Source organism: Aethalodelphis obliquidens, unplaced genomic scaffold (assembly GCF_003676395.1).
Source record: "Aethalodelphis obliquidens isolate GAN/ISIS:26980383/991018 unplaced genomic scaffold, ASM367639v1 scaffold2, whole genome shotgun sequence".
Lineage (NCBI taxonomy): Eukaryota > Metazoa > Chordata > Mammalia > Artiodactyla > Delphinidae > Aethalodelphis > Aethalodelphis obliquidens.
This window is the reverse complement of record NW_020837946.1, coordinates 296,426-313,961: the sequence shown is the minus strand read 5'-3', so window position 1 is coordinate 313,961 and position 17,536 is coordinate 296,426. Positions and strand designations below refer to the sequence as shown.

At 48.8% G+C, this 17,536-nt stretch overlaps 1 protein-coding gene across 12 annotated transcripts in view; it reads left to right on the top strand.

Annotated features, from left to right (window-relative positions):
• Window positions 1–17,536, top strand: part of FARP2 (FERM, ARH/RhoGEF and pleckstrin domain protein 2) — a 92,336-nt gene that overhangs the window by 44,389 nt on the left and 30,411 nt on the right. For 10 of the 12 annotated variants that reach the window (XR_003434732.1, XM_027116161.1, XM_027116189.1 and 7 more), the window contains 6 exons: window positions 775–889; window positions 6,233–6,380; window positions 13,977–14,132; window positions 16,163–16,326; window positions 16,669–16,737; window positions 17,267–17,324. Coding sequence is in view for 11 of the 12 variants with exons in the window: in XM_027116161.1 (XP_026971962.1) it covers window positions 775–889; window positions 6,233–6,380; window positions 13,977–14,132; window positions 16,163–16,326; window positions 16,669–16,737; window positions 17,267–17,324 (710 nt within the window). In the remaining variant the exon portion in view is untranslated. Of the gene's footprint in view, window positions 1–774; window positions 890–2,218; window positions 2,781–6,232; window positions 6,381–13,976; window positions 14,133–16,162; window positions 16,327–16,668; window positions 16,738–17,266; window positions 17,325–17,536 lie in introns of those variants that run through there. The other 2 variants (XM_027116180.1, XM_027116216.1) reach the window with 2 other exon arrangements.

Genomic DNA, 17,536 nt, shown 5'->3' with positions numbered 1-17,536 from the left:
GCTGCTCAGATTGAAGGGCGGTAAAGAGCCACGACAGCCAGATGCCGTGTAGGATTCTGACCGGGTCCTTTGCCTTAAAGTTAGGCGGCTGCTGAAACGTGAACGGGTCTGAGGCTCGGATGGAGCAGCAGCTGGTTGCCTTGTCCTTACCTGGGTGGTGCTGCCGGGGTTATGCATGAGAATGTCCCGTTTTGTAGAAAACACACCCCAAGCTGTGATCCTGTGCATGCGGCTTTTCTGTGATTTGAGACTGTCTCAGAACAAAGTATGTTGCTTAAAATTATTGGGCTTTAACTACTATTTTGAAAATATGTGTGGCCTTAAAATACATGAAATTAGAAAGAAACATTCACTGTTCCTCAAGAATTTGAGAGGGCCTGAAGGAAGAAACAATTTAAAATACATTATCTTGAAACAAAATAAAGGACCTTATCCTGGTCACAGTAGTCTTGAGACAACTTACAGAGAAAACGTTTAAAACATAGCTAACAGGGTATAAAGCTCAGAGTTTCCCTCCCTGGAGCCGCTCACCAGCATCTTTCCTCTTCAAGACTCAGAAAGAATTCTCTTCGCCTGCCTTTATGTTTGCCTTGAACAGCATAAAATATGTGGAAAAATAAAATACAACATTTTGTTTATTTAAGGGATATATTTTTTTGCTACAGATTTAGGATAATTTTCTTCTGCTTTTAATTTACGCACTTGCACGCACAGACGCTTGTATTTTTCTTCATGTAAACATGAGAAAGACTGCCTGTTACTTTCTCGTCTTAGCGGAAATAGGAGATTACGAAGAGGCGCTGGTCCGGGAGCACCTGCGGGCCCACGAGTACCTGCCGGGCCAGGAGCGGGCCCTGGAGCGGATCCTGGAGCTCCATCGGGGGCACGCGTGAGTCGGCGCCGCCGGACGTCGGGGCAGTCGGCTGGCCGGGCGGGACTCCGTCCACAGGCCGCTTCGGGACAGGCTGGGAGGGTGCCCGGGCCCCGGGCAGTGCTGGCGTCCCTCCGTAAGTGGGGGGGCAGTGGACGGGGTCCCGCACTGGCCGCGCCCAGTCCTCAGGTGTCGGGTGGGGGCGGGATGGTTCCTGCTGCAGCCCTGCTGCCTGGCTTCCCTAAGGCTTGACGCTGGGACGAGGTGAGGGCGACCCGGAGGAAGAGGGGAAGAGAGATGGGGAGGCCGTGAGAAGGGCTGGCGGCCGCGGGCCCGGGGGTTGTGAGCTTGAGTTCACCAGAGGGAGAGCTCGATGGGGAGGGGTCCTGGAGGACTGGGCCCCCCTCGTGGGGGAGCCTGCGGAGAGGTGAGCGCGCTGACATCACGTGCAGGGCGGGCGTTGGGCAACGCAGACCCAGGCTCCAACCCTCGGGGATGCCCTTCCCTGTGGGGCCGTGCGCTTTTCCATGCCTTCACCGCTCAGAGCCACCAGCGGACCTTCGTGTGCCTGGCTCGGGGTGGCACTGTCTGTACAGATGTGTCACTTGTGGCATGTGGGCTGCAGTGCCAGGCAGAGCCCATTCTGCGGGGAGGATGGGGTGCAGGAGGACCGTGAGGGTGCCGGCAGAGGCAGCAGCCTGGGGGTGGGGGGCACGGCCCCCAAGGTTCTAGGAGCCAGTAATAGCCCCAGCTGCTGGCGGGAGGCTGCACGTGACCCCGCGGTGCCACGCGTGCCCTGGGCTCTGGGCCCCCCTTCGTCACGGAGCCAAGGCCTGAGCTCCGTCTTGGGTGTGGCGGTTTGGGGCACCGCTGGGCGTCCGAGCTGTGCACACGGGGCCACCCTTTCCCAGACGCGGCCTCAGCGCGCACCTGGCCCTTAGGGCTCTGGCCCCGCTTCCACGCCGAGGGGCGTGGCCTCTTTTGAGGCTGCCTTGGTTCTCGCTGGTGGCGGGGGAATGCGCCGCACCCCGTGTCACACCCAAACCCCGAGGACCAGACGAGCAGAGGGCCCCCTCGCCGTGCCAGCCTGAGTGGGTCCCCGGTCTGCCCCAAAGGGGACGGTCACCTGTGTGGGATTTGCTCCTAGCGTTGGGGGCAGGGTCCCCTTCCTTCCAGGACACACAGGGCCGGAGCCGGGCGCCCGTGGAGGGTGGGGTTGCCGCGGTGTGAAGCGTCCCACCTGGGCAGCGGCGACAAAGCGCACTGTGCAGGGTGAGGCTGGCGGGGCGGGGCCAGGGGTGAGGCGGGCGGGGGAAGGGGTGAGGCGGGGCGGGGCCAGGACGGCCCCTGGAGGACGGGGGTGGGGAGAGGCCCCACAGGCCATGAGAAGGAGGCCCCCAGGACAGGGCCACGAGCAGCCAGAAGAAGGAAGACAGCCTGGGGCCGTGGACCCCAGGGAAGAGTGCTTCAGGATGGGGACCAGAGCCCCGTGGGAGAGGCTCACTGCCAGGCCCGGTGGGTGGGGGTTCATGACGTGACCCCCCCCATGCATGGGGAGGCCGGTGGGACGGTGACCAGTCTATGCTCAGTCACACTGAGAACCCGCCTTGAGGGGAGTAAAGCACCAGACCTGAGAGGTGGCTCCGCGCCAGCACGTCGTGTGTTCGTATGCACATGTGCATGTGTTTGTAAGTGTGGCAGATATCTCTAAAGTTTGTATGGAAACACAAAAGACCCCAAATAGCCAAAATAATCTTGAGAAAGAAGAACAAAGCTGGAGGAATCACTCCCTGATTTCAAACAACTACACAGCTACAGCCATCAGAACGGGAAGGAAGTGGCATAAAAACAGACACACAGATCAGTGGAACAGGACAGAGAGCCCAGAAATGAGCCCACACACTTGTGGGTGAGTGAAAAGAGACAAGACTAGACAATGGGGAGAAGACAACCTCTTGAATAAACAGCATTGGGAAACTGGACAGCCACACACGAAAGAATCAAACTGGACCCCTTTTTCACACCATATACAAAAAATAAACTCAAAATGGATTAAAAACTTACACGTAAGGGGACTTCCCTTGTGGCACAGTGGGTAAGACTCCACGCTCCCAATGCAGGGGGCCCAGGTTCCATCCCTGGTCAGGGAACTAGATCCCACACCACTAAGAGTTCACGAGCCGCAACTAAGGGGCCTGGCTGCCGCAACTAAGACCCGGTGCAACCAAATAACTAATATAATAAATAAATGTTTTTAAAAGATGACTTACATGTAACGCCTGAAACCATAAAACTCCTAGAAGAAAACAGGCAGTATATTTTTTGACGTGGGTCTTAGCAATACAGTTGACCGTTGAACAACATATGCGTGAACTGGGTGAGTCCCCTTATACACGGACCGTTTTCCGTAGTAGATGCTACATGCTACGTGGTCTCAGGCGGGTTGAATTCTCAGATGTGGAACCTCGGATACAGAGAGCTGGCTGTAACTTACGTGCAGAGGCTTGGTGCCCCTAACCCCCGAGTTGTTCAGGGTCAACTATGTTTTTGTTTGGATCTGTCTCCTTAGGCAAGGGAAACAAAAGCAAAAATAAACAAATGGGACCTAATAAAACCAAAAACTTCTGCACAGCAAAGGAAACGATCAACAAGACAAATGGCCACCTACTGAATAGAAGATATTTGCAAATTATATGTCTGCAAAAATATACAAAGAACTCATACAGCTCAACATGAAAAAGGCAAACAACTTGATTAAAAGCTGGGCAGAGGACCTGAAGAGACATGTTTCTAAAGAAGACAGACAGATGGCCAGCAGACACATGGAAATACACTCACCCTCACTAACCATCAGGGGAGTGCACATCAAAACCACCATGAGACACCACCGCACGCCTGTCAGAACGGCTGCCATCAGAAAGACAAGCAATGCGTCAGCAGACGAATGGGCAAAGAAGACGTGTATGTATTGTGCAGTGGAACACTACTCAGCCGTGAAAAAGGCAGAAACTTTGCCACTTGCAGCAGCCTCTATGGACCTGGAGGGCATTGTGCTAGGTGAAATAAGTCAGACAGAGAATGAGAAATACTGTACGATTTCACTTATGTGTGGAATCTAAAAACACAGCAAACTAGTAAATATAACAAAAAAGAAACAAACTCAGATGTAGAGAACAAACTACTGGTTACTCATGGGGAGAGGGAAGCGGGGAGGGGTGAGATAGGGGTAGGGGATTAAGAGGTACAGACTACTAAGTATAAAATAGATAAGCTACAAGGATGTACTATACACATAGGGAATATAGCCAATATTTTATAATAACTATAAATGGAGTTTAACCCTGAAAAATCGTGAATCACTATATTGCACACCTATAGCTTATATAACATTGTACATCAGCTGTACTTCGATAGAAAAAAAAGACAAGAGAGGACTTCCCTAGTGGTCCAGAGGTCCGTGCTCCCAATGCAGGGGGCCCAGGTTCAATCCCTGGTCGGGGAACTAGATCCACATGCCACAACTAAGAGCCCACATGCCGCAGCAAAGATCCTGCGTTGCCACAACGAAGACCCAGAGCAGCCAAAATAAATAAATAATAAATAAATATTTTTTTAAAAAAGACAAGAAATAAGTGTTGGCAAGGATGTGGAGAAAAGGGAACCCTTGTGCACTGTTGGTGGGAATGAAAATTGCTGCAGCCACTATGGAAAATAGTATGGAGCTTCCCCCCAAAATTAAAAATAGACTCAATACTCTCTAATGGCCTATATGGGAAAAGAACCGAAAAAAAGAGTAGATATATTAGATTCACTTTGCTGTACACCTGAAACTAACACAACATTGTAAATCAGCTCTACTCCAATTTTTTAAAAAAATTAAAATAAATAAATAAAAATTAAAAATAGAGCTACCATATGATCCAGCAATTCCACTCCTGGGTATTTACCCAAAGAAAAGAGAAACACTAACTCAAAAAGATATATGCACCCCAGTGTTCATAGCAGCGTAATTTACAATAGCCTAGATACAGAAGCAGTGCCCATCAATAGATGAATGGGCAAATAAGATGTGGTGGATATACAATGGAATCATCATCTAGTTGAAGATGATTTATTCAAATGCAAGTTAATAGATGTCTATATCAGCTTCAGAGAACAGACATTTTAGTCAAAGAATGGAAATCACAAGAATGGCATAACGCAAACAGTTGTGTTATTCCTTAAAGATCCAAAAACGCAGGCATTCAGAAGTAAGAAGAAAAAAAGAGTTGTTAACGGAACATCCCACATGGAGTGTTTGGGACTTACCTGAGCGTCACGCCTTGGAGCTGCTCGGCGCCATGCGGGCCGCGTGCGAGGCGTCAATAAAACCACTTGTTGTGGTGATTATAGTTTTCTTCATTTTGATAATTTCTTTCTTTTTTTGCGGTACACGGGCCTCTCACTGTTGTGGCCTCTCCCGTCGTGGAGCACAGGCTCCGGACGTGCAGGCTCAATGGCCATGGCTCACGGGCCCAGCCGCTCCGCGGCATGTGGGATCTTCCCGGACCGGGGCACGAACCCGTGTCCGCTGCATCGGCAGGCGGACTCTCAACCACTGCGCCACCAGGGAAGCCCCAATATGTAATATTCTTAATGTTTATGAGAATATTTAGCTGTAACTGAGTAAGCAGTCACTTTTTCAGCAAAATATTTTTATATAAATTTTAGTTTTTTACTTTTATTTTTTTTGCGGTACACGGGCCTCTCACTGTTGTGGCCTCTCCTGTTGCGGAGCACAGGCTCCGGACGCACAGGCTCAGCGGCCATGGCTCACGGGCCTAGCCGCTCTGTGGCATGTGGGATCTTCCCGGACCAGGACACGAACCCGTGTCCCCTGCATCGGCAGGCGGACTCTCAATCACTGCGCCACCAGGGAAGCCCGATAATTTCATTTTTATAAAAGTGTATTCTAATGGTTAGAATTGTACTTTTTGAAAATAGTTTTTTAAAGTTTTGAAATGGGTTTAATGAGATACTAGAGTTATCTGTGGTATTTCCTTTATTTACTATTTGTCTCTGCACGGAATGTTTGCACATTACTTTGTATTAAGATAAAATTATAAGGCTGAACATATAATGAGTGCAAAGAAAACATTTGACCCACTAGGAAATGGATTACAGAATAGAAGCAAGCGGACGTTTCCGTGGCCCGTGTGCGGTGTTCTGTTTGATGTGTACGTAAACATACAGTGGGTGACCGACCCTCTGAAGAACAGAGCCTCCTTTGTTGGTTTGTTTCTGCGGTCTGTTTTCCTGGTCGCTTCTGTCCTGTGTTTCGCTCTTTCAGGAGTGCTGTGATCATGCTGTCTTTTATTACAGGGGCCAGACGCCTGCCGAGTCGGATTTCCAGGTGCTGGAAATTGCCCGGAAGCTGGAAATGTACGGCATCAGGTTTCACACGGCCTCTGACAGGGAGGGGGCCAAGATCAACCTGGCCGTGTCCCACATGGGCGTCCTCGTCTTCCAGGTAGGAGGGCGGCTGTGCTGTGGCTTCTTGGGGTTGTTTTACGTTTGCTGGGAAGTCTTTGTTGCTGAATCCGTCTTAGACTTGGAGGAAGAGCTTTGCGGACCCTCCGATCCAACCTCTCACCCGTTAGAGAAGTTGTCTTCTTGTCTTGGACTCACTGTCACGGGGCCCATGGCCCGCAGGGCGCACAGTCATGTCCCACTGTCCTTCTAACGTTGACAGAAGGTCGCCCCCGTGGAACCTCAAGCCCGGCTCTGGCTGCCCTGTAGGGCGGCGTCCACCCCCGCGGGGAGGCTGCTGCCCTGTGGGGTCTCCGCCACGGGTCCCAGTCACCGTTCAAAGCACAAGACAGAACAACCTGGGGACCCTCCGAGGGCAGTGCTAGGGTTCCCGGGGATGTGTGCGGTAGCGGCGTTCGGATGGGTGAGCGTTACATAAAGGGCCACTGAGTCGTGTTTGTGGTGAATGTCCTTGTGCCGGGCCGTGGGGTGTGACGCGCCTGGAAACAGCTGCCAGGGCGCCGGCCTGCAGCTCTGGAGCCCGCGCCTCGCCAGGTGCTCCCGCCTCCCCTCCAGGAGCTGCCTGCTCCCGGCCCGTGGAGTCGGGCACCTCCGGTGGAACGTGGTGCCCAGGGTTGGCGGTGGCGCTCTTGGCGCCCAGCTGGCTTTGCGGCTCTTCCCTCTGTGGCCCGTCTTCGCTGCCGGCGCCTGAAACGGCTGGTCTGATCCAGGCCTCCCTGATCAAGGACACTTTGTTTCTTCTGCTTTTCCTTTCTCTTTCTCAACTTAGCCAGCAAATTTCAATTTCCCGTAGGAAAAGAATTTAATTTTGCGTTTAGAATGTCAGTTCTGTTACATTCCACCTGAAATCCAGGCCCTTTGAGTGGTGTCCAGGGCCTCCCACACCCGCTCCCTTTGATGGCGGTTCCTACCTGGCACAGAGGGGAAATCACGTCCCTCAGGATCAAGTTGTTGTCATTTCTCCAGAAAAGGACAAATAATTTATGACCAGAAGAAACTGCAAAAGCATGAGGTTAGAGACTTGAAATGAAAGGCGGCAGATTGAATTCATTTCCACTCCCTCAAAATCCCCACCGGCATGACCGTTAAGGAATTTTTTTTTAACCTTACATCAGTAAGAACAAAGAATGGAAAAGGAAACCACAGAAAACAAGGACTATCGCCAGAGTGTGGGGAGTAGGGAAGCAGGCCCTGACGGCCCAGCGAGGAGCCTGGGATCCCCAGGGGGGCGGGGAGGCCGGATGGGGCGGGGCCGGCAGCTACAGCACGACCCGCCGCTCCAGGACGAGGTGCCTCACGAGCGGGTTCTGACATCGGGGGCCCTGCTGCAGCCCTGGGAGCTGCCAACCAGCACTTCAGAGCCTCCTCTTGTAAAGACTTCCATCTGGAAACACTTTCAATTCAAACGTCCCAAAAAGCTGTGAGAATGAGGATAGCACACAGAGACCCCATGCACCTGTCCCCCAGGTTCAGCTGTCACCATTTGCACCTCCCGCTGACATGTGTTCTCATCCCTGCCGCACAGACACACGCCCAGACGCACACAGTTTTTTCTGAAGCCTTGGGGAGTAAGCTGCACACGTCGGGGCCTTTACCCCGAGAACTTCAGTGTGTGTTTCCCAAGAGCAGAGTATATGCTCTGTCGTGACCACAGTCAGTCACCACTGAGGCCGCAGGCTCTTAACACCTGGCACACGGGTCTGTCCTCAGTCCTGTCAGCTGGCCAGTGGTCTCCCTGCAGGACAGGATCCCATCTAGAACCAGGCCGTCACGCTGCAGTCGCCTTTAATCTGGAACTTTCTTTTTTCTTTTATGAAGACGGTGTTGAAGAACACAGCCCCTTTGTAATAGAAAGTTCCTCGTCTGTGTTTGTCGGCTGTTTTCCTGTGATTAGATTCAGGTGACGTGTTCCCAGCTGGACCACTGCCCAGGTGACATGTGTCCCCCTCGGGGGTCACACCTGAGATGCCACCTGGCCTCCCTGGCGATGCGAACCTTGATCGCTGTGTTTTCTGGTTCTTCTACTGCATAGTTACTGGTTTTCCTCTTTTAACTAATAAGTGGTCCATGGAGAGGCGCTTTAAGACACAGATGTTCTGTCCCTTGTCAGATGTCCCTTAGACTAGTGTCCCCTCGTGATGCTCCCTGGCCAGTGTTTACCAGGATGGTCACTAACTCAGGCACACCCAGAGCCTTGCTGTTAAATAGAGACAGTGACCAAGGGTCGCCAGAAATTTGAGGAAAGCCTTTCTTCAAGGGAAGATGGTATTTGAGGGACAGGTCCCAAATTTGTGCGAAGAAGAGACTCAGAAGAAACAGAAACTGTGCTGGGGGTGGAAGAAATGGAAAGCACGCTTCCTCAGAGAGGTTACTGCTTTTCATCTGTCAGATTGGCAAAACAGAAAAATTGCTTTACCCACATCGCGTTCATGGGAAACAGGAACACAGCTTTAGCATGAGTGTAAACGTTTCTCTTGTGATTTTTTATTCTGGCCTTGTTTGTAATAGTAAAATACTGGTGATTAATTATTAGGAGGCCGGTTAAATAAATGGTGGGGCATCCATATTATGGGATAATTGGACAACTGTCCAAAGGTTGCATATGCTCTCTGTGTCCTGATACGTGAAACATTCTTTGAGATGTATTGTTAAATGGAGAAGATGTTCAAAACTGTGTGTGGAATTTGCTACCGCTTATGGGGAAAAGAGGGGAACTTACACACACACACACTCTATTTATTCCCTACAAAATAAACTGGTGTTGACTGCCCCTAGGATGGTTACTATAGCCTGCAGGCTTTTGGAAGTGGGGAGAGGGGCCTGTTCATTCTGGACTCAATTTTGGTACCTTAAGGATTTGAACCTTGTTAGTATGTCACTGTATTACATTTTCCTTCTTTTTTTTAATTTAAAAATACTTTATTGCTAACAGTGTTAACTATCATCTGAGCCTTCAGAGAGTCATAATCTTTTCCCAAGAGTAACATCAAAGATCATTGATCACAGATATCATAACAAATATAATAATGAAAGTTGGAAATATTGTGAGAGTTACCAAAATGTGACACAGAGACACGAAGTGAGCAAATGCTATTGGGAAAATCAGCGCCCATAGACTTGCTCAGTGCAGGGTTGCCACAGACCTTCAATTTGTGTGTATTACGTTTTCTAAAAAGCCTCACAGAAATAAGGGAAAAGCTTGCATCTCTGAAACAAGAGCAGGGCAGTTACGGAGAAAAAGAGTGACACACATTGGCGGAACGAGAATGTTTGGAAGATGCAGTTGAGGAAATCTCCACAGAACAGAATAAAAGATAAAGGGTGGGCTTCCCTGGTGGCTCAGTGGTTGAGAGTCCGCCTGCCGATGCAGGGGACACGGGTTCATGCCCCGGTCTGGGAAGATCCCACATGCCACAGAGCGGCTGGGCCTGTGAGCCATGGCCGCTGAGCCTGCACGTCCAGAGCCTGTGCTCCACAACAGGAGAGGCCACAACAGTGAGAGGCCCGCGTACCGCTAATAAATAAATAAATAAATAAATAAATAAATAAATAAATAAAGGGTGAAAGATGGGAGAGAAAAGTAAAGAAAATTCCAGCGCCATCCAGGAGGTCCAGCACCCCAGAATTCTAGAGGCAGGAACCAAAAAGCAGTGGAGGAATTGTTAAAGAAATTCCACGAGAAAAAGTTTCCAGAACTCAAGGCACAAAGTTCCAGGTTGAAGGTGCCTGCAGGTTCCAGTGTGCCGGCAGCAGGGCTCGTCAGCGCGAGCTGCCAGAGGTGGGGGCAGTTGGAGAGCTGCCGGGCTAGTAGCGGCAGGACTGGCAGCTGGAGACCGGAGGTTCTACACGTGAAAGAAGAGCATTTCCAGCCCGGGATTCTGTGCCCTGTGCAACGCGACTCCTGTACAGAGAACATGAAAGCATTTTCAGATATGCAGGTTTTCAGAAATTCAGTTCCTGCACAGCCTTTTGAAGGCCAACACTGGAGGAGGGAGAAACTCGGATGGGAGCTGAGGAAACAGGGTGACTCAGATTGGAGAAGGCAGAGGTGCAGGCTGTGCTCAGATGGGGAGAACGTTCGTCAGCATAAGCACAGAGGCGGCCTCCAAGAAAGGGCTGATGGGGGAGCTCCCTGGCGTCCAGTGGTTAGGACTCGGTGCTTTTGCTGCCAGGGTCCGGGTCCAGTCCCTGGTTGGGGAACTGAGATCCCGCAAGCCGGGAGGTGCGGCCTTTGAGGGGGCAGGGGGAAGAATGAGCGATGGCTTCATGGGTTAGACCGTATCGAAGAGTTCTAAAGGTCTGCGGGGAAGTTTTGGGCTGAATTAGAATTAGCGACGGGTACCTAGAGATTAGGCAAACGAAAAGAGGCAGTTAGTGACTCGAGGAAAATTAAAAGCGAAGGAGTGGGCTTCCCTGGTGGCGCAGCGGTTAAGAATCCGCCTGCCAATGCAGGGGACATGGGTTCGAGCCCTGGTCCGGGAAGATCCCACATGCCGTGGAGCAGCTAAGCCCGTGCACCGCAACTACTGAGTCTGCGCTCTAGAGCCCGCGAGCCACAACTGCTGAGCCCATGTGCCACAACTGCTGAAGCCCGTGCACCTAGAGCCCGTGCTCCACAACAAGAGAAGCCACCGCAACGAGAAGCCCACGCACCACAATGAAGGGTAGCCCCTGCTTGCCGCATCTGGAGAAAGCCCGCGTGCAGCAACGAAGACCCAAAGCAGCCAAAATTAATTAATTAATTAATTTTAAAAAGCAAAGGAGCAAAGTATAGTTATAATTCAGGTTGGCTCAACTTGCAAGCAGTACTTACGTGATCAGTAATATAAATACTGAATTTTAAATTTACCAAAAATGGAGGGAGTGTGGGGAGGGGTGGACGTGAGGTCGTGGTGGGTGTGGAGGTCCAGGAGACGAGATCTCAGAGCAGGGTACAGTAGCAGCCTTGGACAAGCTGTGTGGACATGCGGATGCAGGTCCGGAAGGCGGTTCTGTCCGGGGGAGCAGGCCTGAGGGTGGCCCAGAGAGCCCTGAGTCTCCGGGTTCTGTTTCAGGTCTTACTTGGCATTTACAGCTGAGCCGTGGATTTTTTTGATAAAATCCAAAATGAAAGCAGTGGCTCTGAGTGGCGCTGCTCGGTGAGTGTCAGGGTTGCCCAGGGCAGAGTGAGGGCAGTCATCCGTGGATTCTTTGTTTCGATTTATGACTCGGTTAAAGCCCTGGGATGTGGTGATTTTTTATTTTGACCCAAAGGGAAAATGGGAAGGCAAGCTTGCAGCTGGGAACAGTGTGTCTCTCGCTCTTTTCTGTGTCTTCCTGGGGAGGACAGGCCCTTCCCTGGCCCTCCTGTGGCCACCTGCTTTCTTAAGCCTTTGCCCTAGGCACCTACCATCTAGAGGTGAGAGCTGGCGGTGGGCGTTTTCTTTTCTTTTCTTTTGTTGATGTTTTATTGTTTGGTTGTTTTGTTTGCTTTTTTGAGAACCCAGTTGAAAACCCTCAAATATTTTACTTTGAGTAGCAGTTGAAGTGACTTCGTGTCTGGACAGTGTTGGGAGCTGGGATACTTGGGTCTCATCTAGACCCTGTCATTTGTATCTTGGCCTCAAGGACACTTCTTAACTCAGGAATTTTAAAAACTGGATATAATTCACACGTAACGTAAAGTTCACCATTTAAAAGTATAATTCAGTTGTTTTTAGTATATTCACAGAATTGTGTCACCATCACCACTAACCCCAGAACGTTTAAATCGCAGCCTCACCCCACGCACTGTAGCAGTCACTGCCCGCCCCTGATAGCCACTAAGCTGCTTTCTGTCTCTGCTGATTTCCTTGTCTGGACGTTCCTGTAAATGGCCTTTGTGCCTGACAGCTTTCCCCTGTCTCAGAGTTTGTCCCTGTCGTGCATGTTTCAGTGCCTCCTTCCTCTTTAATTGCTTAAGTTGTTGTGGGTTTTTTGTTTTGTTTTGTTTGTTTGTTTGTTTTAGTATCTCTGAAGGGAAAACATTCTTCACCTTGCCACCCCCCATCTTGAATTTGTAGAAAAGAGTAAATGGTCATGATAGTCGAGAATAGAAAAGAAAATGCCAGAAAAGTGTTTCAGTCCATTTAACATTTTAATTCTGGAAATGTTTCAAGGTTATGGAAAGGATATGAGAACAGTAGAACATGCTCCTTCCCCAGAGACCGCATCCAGCTTCCACCAGTTGCCCCAGTCTCGTTGGTTTCAGAAGATCCCTTCTGAGGCCAAGCGCTCTGCCCAGTCAGGATCCCGCTCTGGCCTCTTCAGTCTGGAACTCTCTTCCTTCTCTCCTTGATTCTCCTGACCTTGATGCTTTGGAAGGTTCAAGGCCAGTCATTTTGTGACATGGGCCTCCCAGCACCTGCTGACGATCAGACCCTAGTTAAGCTTCTTGGGCGGGTGAATGACAGAAGCGAGTGTGCCTGGTGCAGCCCGCGAGGTGGCCCACGGTGCCTGTCTGTCCCATTGCCGGTAGTGCCAGTATCCATCACATGGTTGGAAGGCGTTTGACAGGCTTCTTCGCTGCGAAGTGACTTTTTATCCTTTGTAATTAGTAAGCATTTTGTGGAGAGATACTTAAGACTGTAAATTTCCCGGATGGTTGCCAAAAGGCAGCTTTTTAAATTCCATTCTTCATGATCCTAGAAGGGTTTTCTCCTCGTTTGTTTATTGTCTTTACGTCCCTGTGGATCATGGGTTTGTATTATAATCGTACTATCACTCAAGTTATAATTCGGGTTATAATCTGATACTTGATCTGTTGTCATTATTTGTTTTGATCTTTAAATTGACCCACATCAGGGAGTCCCTTCAGGTGGCTCCTGTGCCCTTTTCTTTTTTTTTAGATTTTTTTGATGTGGACCATTTTTAAAGTCTTTATTGAATTTGTTACAATATTGCTTCTGTTTTATGCTTTGGTCTTTTGGCTGCGAGGCATGTGGGATCTTAGCTCCCCAACCAGAGATCGAACCCGCGCCCCCTGCATTGGAAGGTGCAGTCCTAACCACTGGACCACCAGGGAAGGAAATCCCTCCTGTGTCCTTTCGACATTTCCCCGTCATTTTTTGAGCACTTGTTTACTTTCTTACACAATAAGATGGTCCAGGTTCCTTTGTTCTTTGCCTGCCCCACCCTGGAAGAGCAAAGGGCCCTGGTCTCCTTAGTGGACAAAATTGTTTAGAAGCTGAGGTCCTTGCCCGGTGTGCCCACTCTGGAGAGTCGGGGGTTCAGCCTTGGATCCGGGTCCCATCCGGCACCCCTGGGATCCCTCCGTCCTTCCCTTCAGTGGGAAACCCAGCACCGCCCTGCCACCACCAGGCCCCTCCCAGCCGCCGTCCTCGCAGTAGGGGGGCTTCAAAAATGTTCACTGTTAACATTGAAAAAAGGAGGTTGTAATAAAGCTTTATCAAAGAAATAAAGTTTTCTTCCTAAAACAGAGAGATTAGTGTGGTTAGTATTGACATTTTAATTCAGAGTCTTTCCGAACATAAAGTGGCAGGGGCTTGCTGTGCTTTCTGGCAAGGATGTGACTTAACCTTCTCTGTTTCATGAGAAGTCGTGTGCACGCGTCAGGTTACAGATGTTCCTCAACGAACGTCTGTGTCCTGAATTCCAGAGCAGCACCAAGATCAACACTTTCAACTGGTCCAGGCTCCGGAAGCTCAGCTTTAAGAGGAAGAGGTTTCTTATCAAACTCCACCCAGAGGTCCATGTAAGTATTATTTTGAGAACTTTTTAAGTTGTAAGAGAATTTACTCTGCTAGAATACTGAGTTTTTAATTACTTCTTTTTAAAATTTATTTGTTTAATTTTGGCTGAGTTGGGTCTTTGTTGCTGCACGTGGGCCTTCTCTAGTTGCGGCGAGCAGGGGCTACTCTAAGTTGCGGTGCACGGGCTTCTCATTGCGGTGGCTTCTCTTGTTGCAGAGCACGGGCTCTAGGGCACGTGGGCTGCAGTAGTTGTGGCACACAGGCTCAGTAGTTGTGGCGCACGGGCTTCGTTGCTCTGCGGCATGTGGGATCTTCCCAGACCAGGGCTCGAACCCGTGTCCCCTGCACTGGCAGGAGGCTTCTTAACCACTGCACCACTAGGGAAGTCCCTTTAATTACTTTATATATCGTTTCAGCATAACTCACATAAGAATTTAAGGACAGGATTCGGGACTGGGGACAGGCTTCGGGGTGACCTGCCCAGCACTTCTCACCTAGAGGGCATATCAGCATCCCCGGGGGTGGCCCCGCCCAAGACTCAGCTGTGGGGTTGGCCTGAGAGAGTGCACGTGGGACAGACTCCCAGGGCTGCTGAGAACTGTTGGTCTATTACAGCCAGTCCTTCTTTGGGTAATAAAGCTGAAATACGGAGTGTTTAGCTGTGATCAGAAGAAGCTGCACAGCAAATCAGTGTTGGAGTTTCTGTCCAGAATGAAGAGAGGGGCGTTTCCAATATTCTCATGTGTCTTTGATTCAGAAATTGACCCTTTAATAGCTCTAATTGAAGTAGACTTGATTTTCAGAAAATAAATGTTCCTTTCTTTTGAGATTGTGAGTCAGTAAGGTAATAATTAAATATAAATTTACTGAAATTAGTAAAAAGGGGGAAAAGTAAATGTCTGTACAGTCTGATAGTTGGAAAAATCCAGTACGTCAGACTATTCAGAGATGTTCACATTGTTACATGTCTATTGTACAAAGGAAGTTAGGAAATAAAAAGTAGATTAGCTGAGCCGCTGTGGCGTTGAAGCTTAGGAGGCTGTCAGCTTAGACACACTCTGGGAGATCAGAGCTCCGGGCCAGTCTGGAGGAGAGGCTTCACCTAAGCTTTTCAAAGGCTCAACTTGATTAGCTTTTGTCAAACCCCAGGGTCATGTGCGGCGTGTAAGTGTGTTTGGTAGCAAGTATGAACAGATAGCTTAATTGTTTTTTACTCAAATATTTCTTCTGTGGATGAGAGAAGTATAAGGAATGCCAAAAACATGTACAAAATACAAGTAAAAGGCTGCGTTTTTTTTCTCTGTAAAAAAAAAAAAAGAAGTTTCTGGCAGTTATTCTGAAAGGACAGGGAGAGAAGAGAATTGCGGCTTTATATCCCAAAGCAGCTCTTCTTTGGAACAGCGTGATGTTTCAAAGTTCCGGACTGTGTCTGTCTCTGCACCTGGCAAGGTTACGTTTTGTATCCCTAAGCACTTACATTTTTAAGATTAAATATAGGAGTCAAAGTATTATGTTCTTTCTGGCAAGTAATTTGGTAATAATATATCATAAGGTTCAAAAATGTGCATTGTTTCTGAGCTCAATATACCACTTCTGGGAATTTATCCTAAGGAATAGCCATGAGAGACAATGCAGTAGTTTCTTCATGGTGATGTTTGTGAGCCTGAAAACCCTGTGTGTCCTGGGCATCTGAAACATCCCAGAAGAACCCCCAGGAGAATGATTGGGTGATATCAGATAAATGCGTCAGCCGGCCTGGAAAGATGCCTTAGTTTCCTAGGTGGGAAAAGGTTACAAAGATAAACTTCAGAATGTTAGCAGTTGTGTAATTGTAGATGGCCACATTTTCCTGATGTTTCTACAATGAATATATACCTTGTGTTTTTCTTCTCTTAAATGTAAATGGAACCAGAAGTCTTTGTATACAACCTTGAGGAAGAAAACGTGCTAATCTTTAACTTTGGAGCAGCCTTTTGCCTTCCTAAATTTTATTCTTCATATAGTGACTCGAACCTTTGTCTTTTGTTCCCAGGGGCCTTACCAGGACACCCTGGAATTCGTGCTGGGGAGTAGGGACGCGTGTAAGAACTTCTGGAAGACGTGTGTAGAGTATCACACCTTTTTCAGACTTGCTGATCAGCCGAAGCCCAGAGCTAGAGCCATCCTCTTCAGCAGAGGTTCCTCCTTCAGATACAGGTGGGGCAGCAGTGCCGGGCGGGTCTTGGCCTTGTCTGTGGGACTGAGAACCCGAACAGCCTCAGTCAAGAAGAAGGTGGTGTGAATGTTCCAGAGAACTACACGCAGACTGCAGCTATTGTAAAACTGGAGAAAGCATATCAAATAAAATAGTGGGAAAAATAGGCTTCGTAAAAACTGTTTAGAAAACTGGTTATGCTTGTTGCAAAGTATAATTTTTAAATGTATATGTAAACTTGTGAGAGAGGATGGGCAAGTCTTACTTTTCCTTTGCTTTTGTGAAAAATTAATGCTGTGAATTACTGTTTATTCTTTTCTTTAAAACCTGATTTTTTTTCACAGTGGAAGAACTCAGAAGCAACTAGTGGATTATGTCAAAGACGGTGGGATGAAGAGGATTCCGTATGAAAGGTAAATTTTCTCATCTTCATGATGAAAAGTGTGGGCTTTGAAAATTAACGTTTTAAATACTTTAACCTGTATTTGAGTAAAAATCACTTCACATATGTAAACGTGTATTTTGGCACTTGAGTTCTGTTTCTTTTATTTATTTTAATGGTAATAGATTTGTATTTTACAGTTACTTACAGTTACTGTGTACAGATACAGATAATGCTTTTTGGTTCTAGTCTGTATCGCTTAGCTTAGATGTAATGTTTTTACATAGCGTGGTAAACTTTGAATCTGAAAATTCATGTTGTTGCTTTGCATGTGGAGCTTTTCCTTCAGTGTGAAGGGCGCAATTTCACCTCTTCTGGACGTGTAGTTTTTGTTTGAGTGCTTGTGTTCTGTCATCCCGCCATTCCTGGTTACGTGCCTCACGTTAACAGAGGCTTGGCCACATGTTTATGCAAAGTCCTTGCGCGGCACAGCATGTGCTGCTTTAGAAACGGGTCAGGCGAGGAGGGCTGGGGGCTCACAGCCTGTTCTCTGTTTGCAGAAAACACAGCAAGACCCAGATGTCTCTCCGCGCCCTAAATGCCAACTTGCCGAGGCAGGTCAGTCCTTCTGCGTAAAACGTACACGATATGATCACCTGTCCTCTTCGGGGAAATAATCTGGCAATGTTGTAACAAGAGTCCTAAGATTAGCTTTGGCATTTGTGAGGAAATTCCAATCCTGGGACCCTGTTTGCAGAAAGGAGTCCTGAGTGAAGAGAAAGCTCTGTGCAGTGAGATGTGTGACAGTGTTGTTTATCACCGTCTGTGCC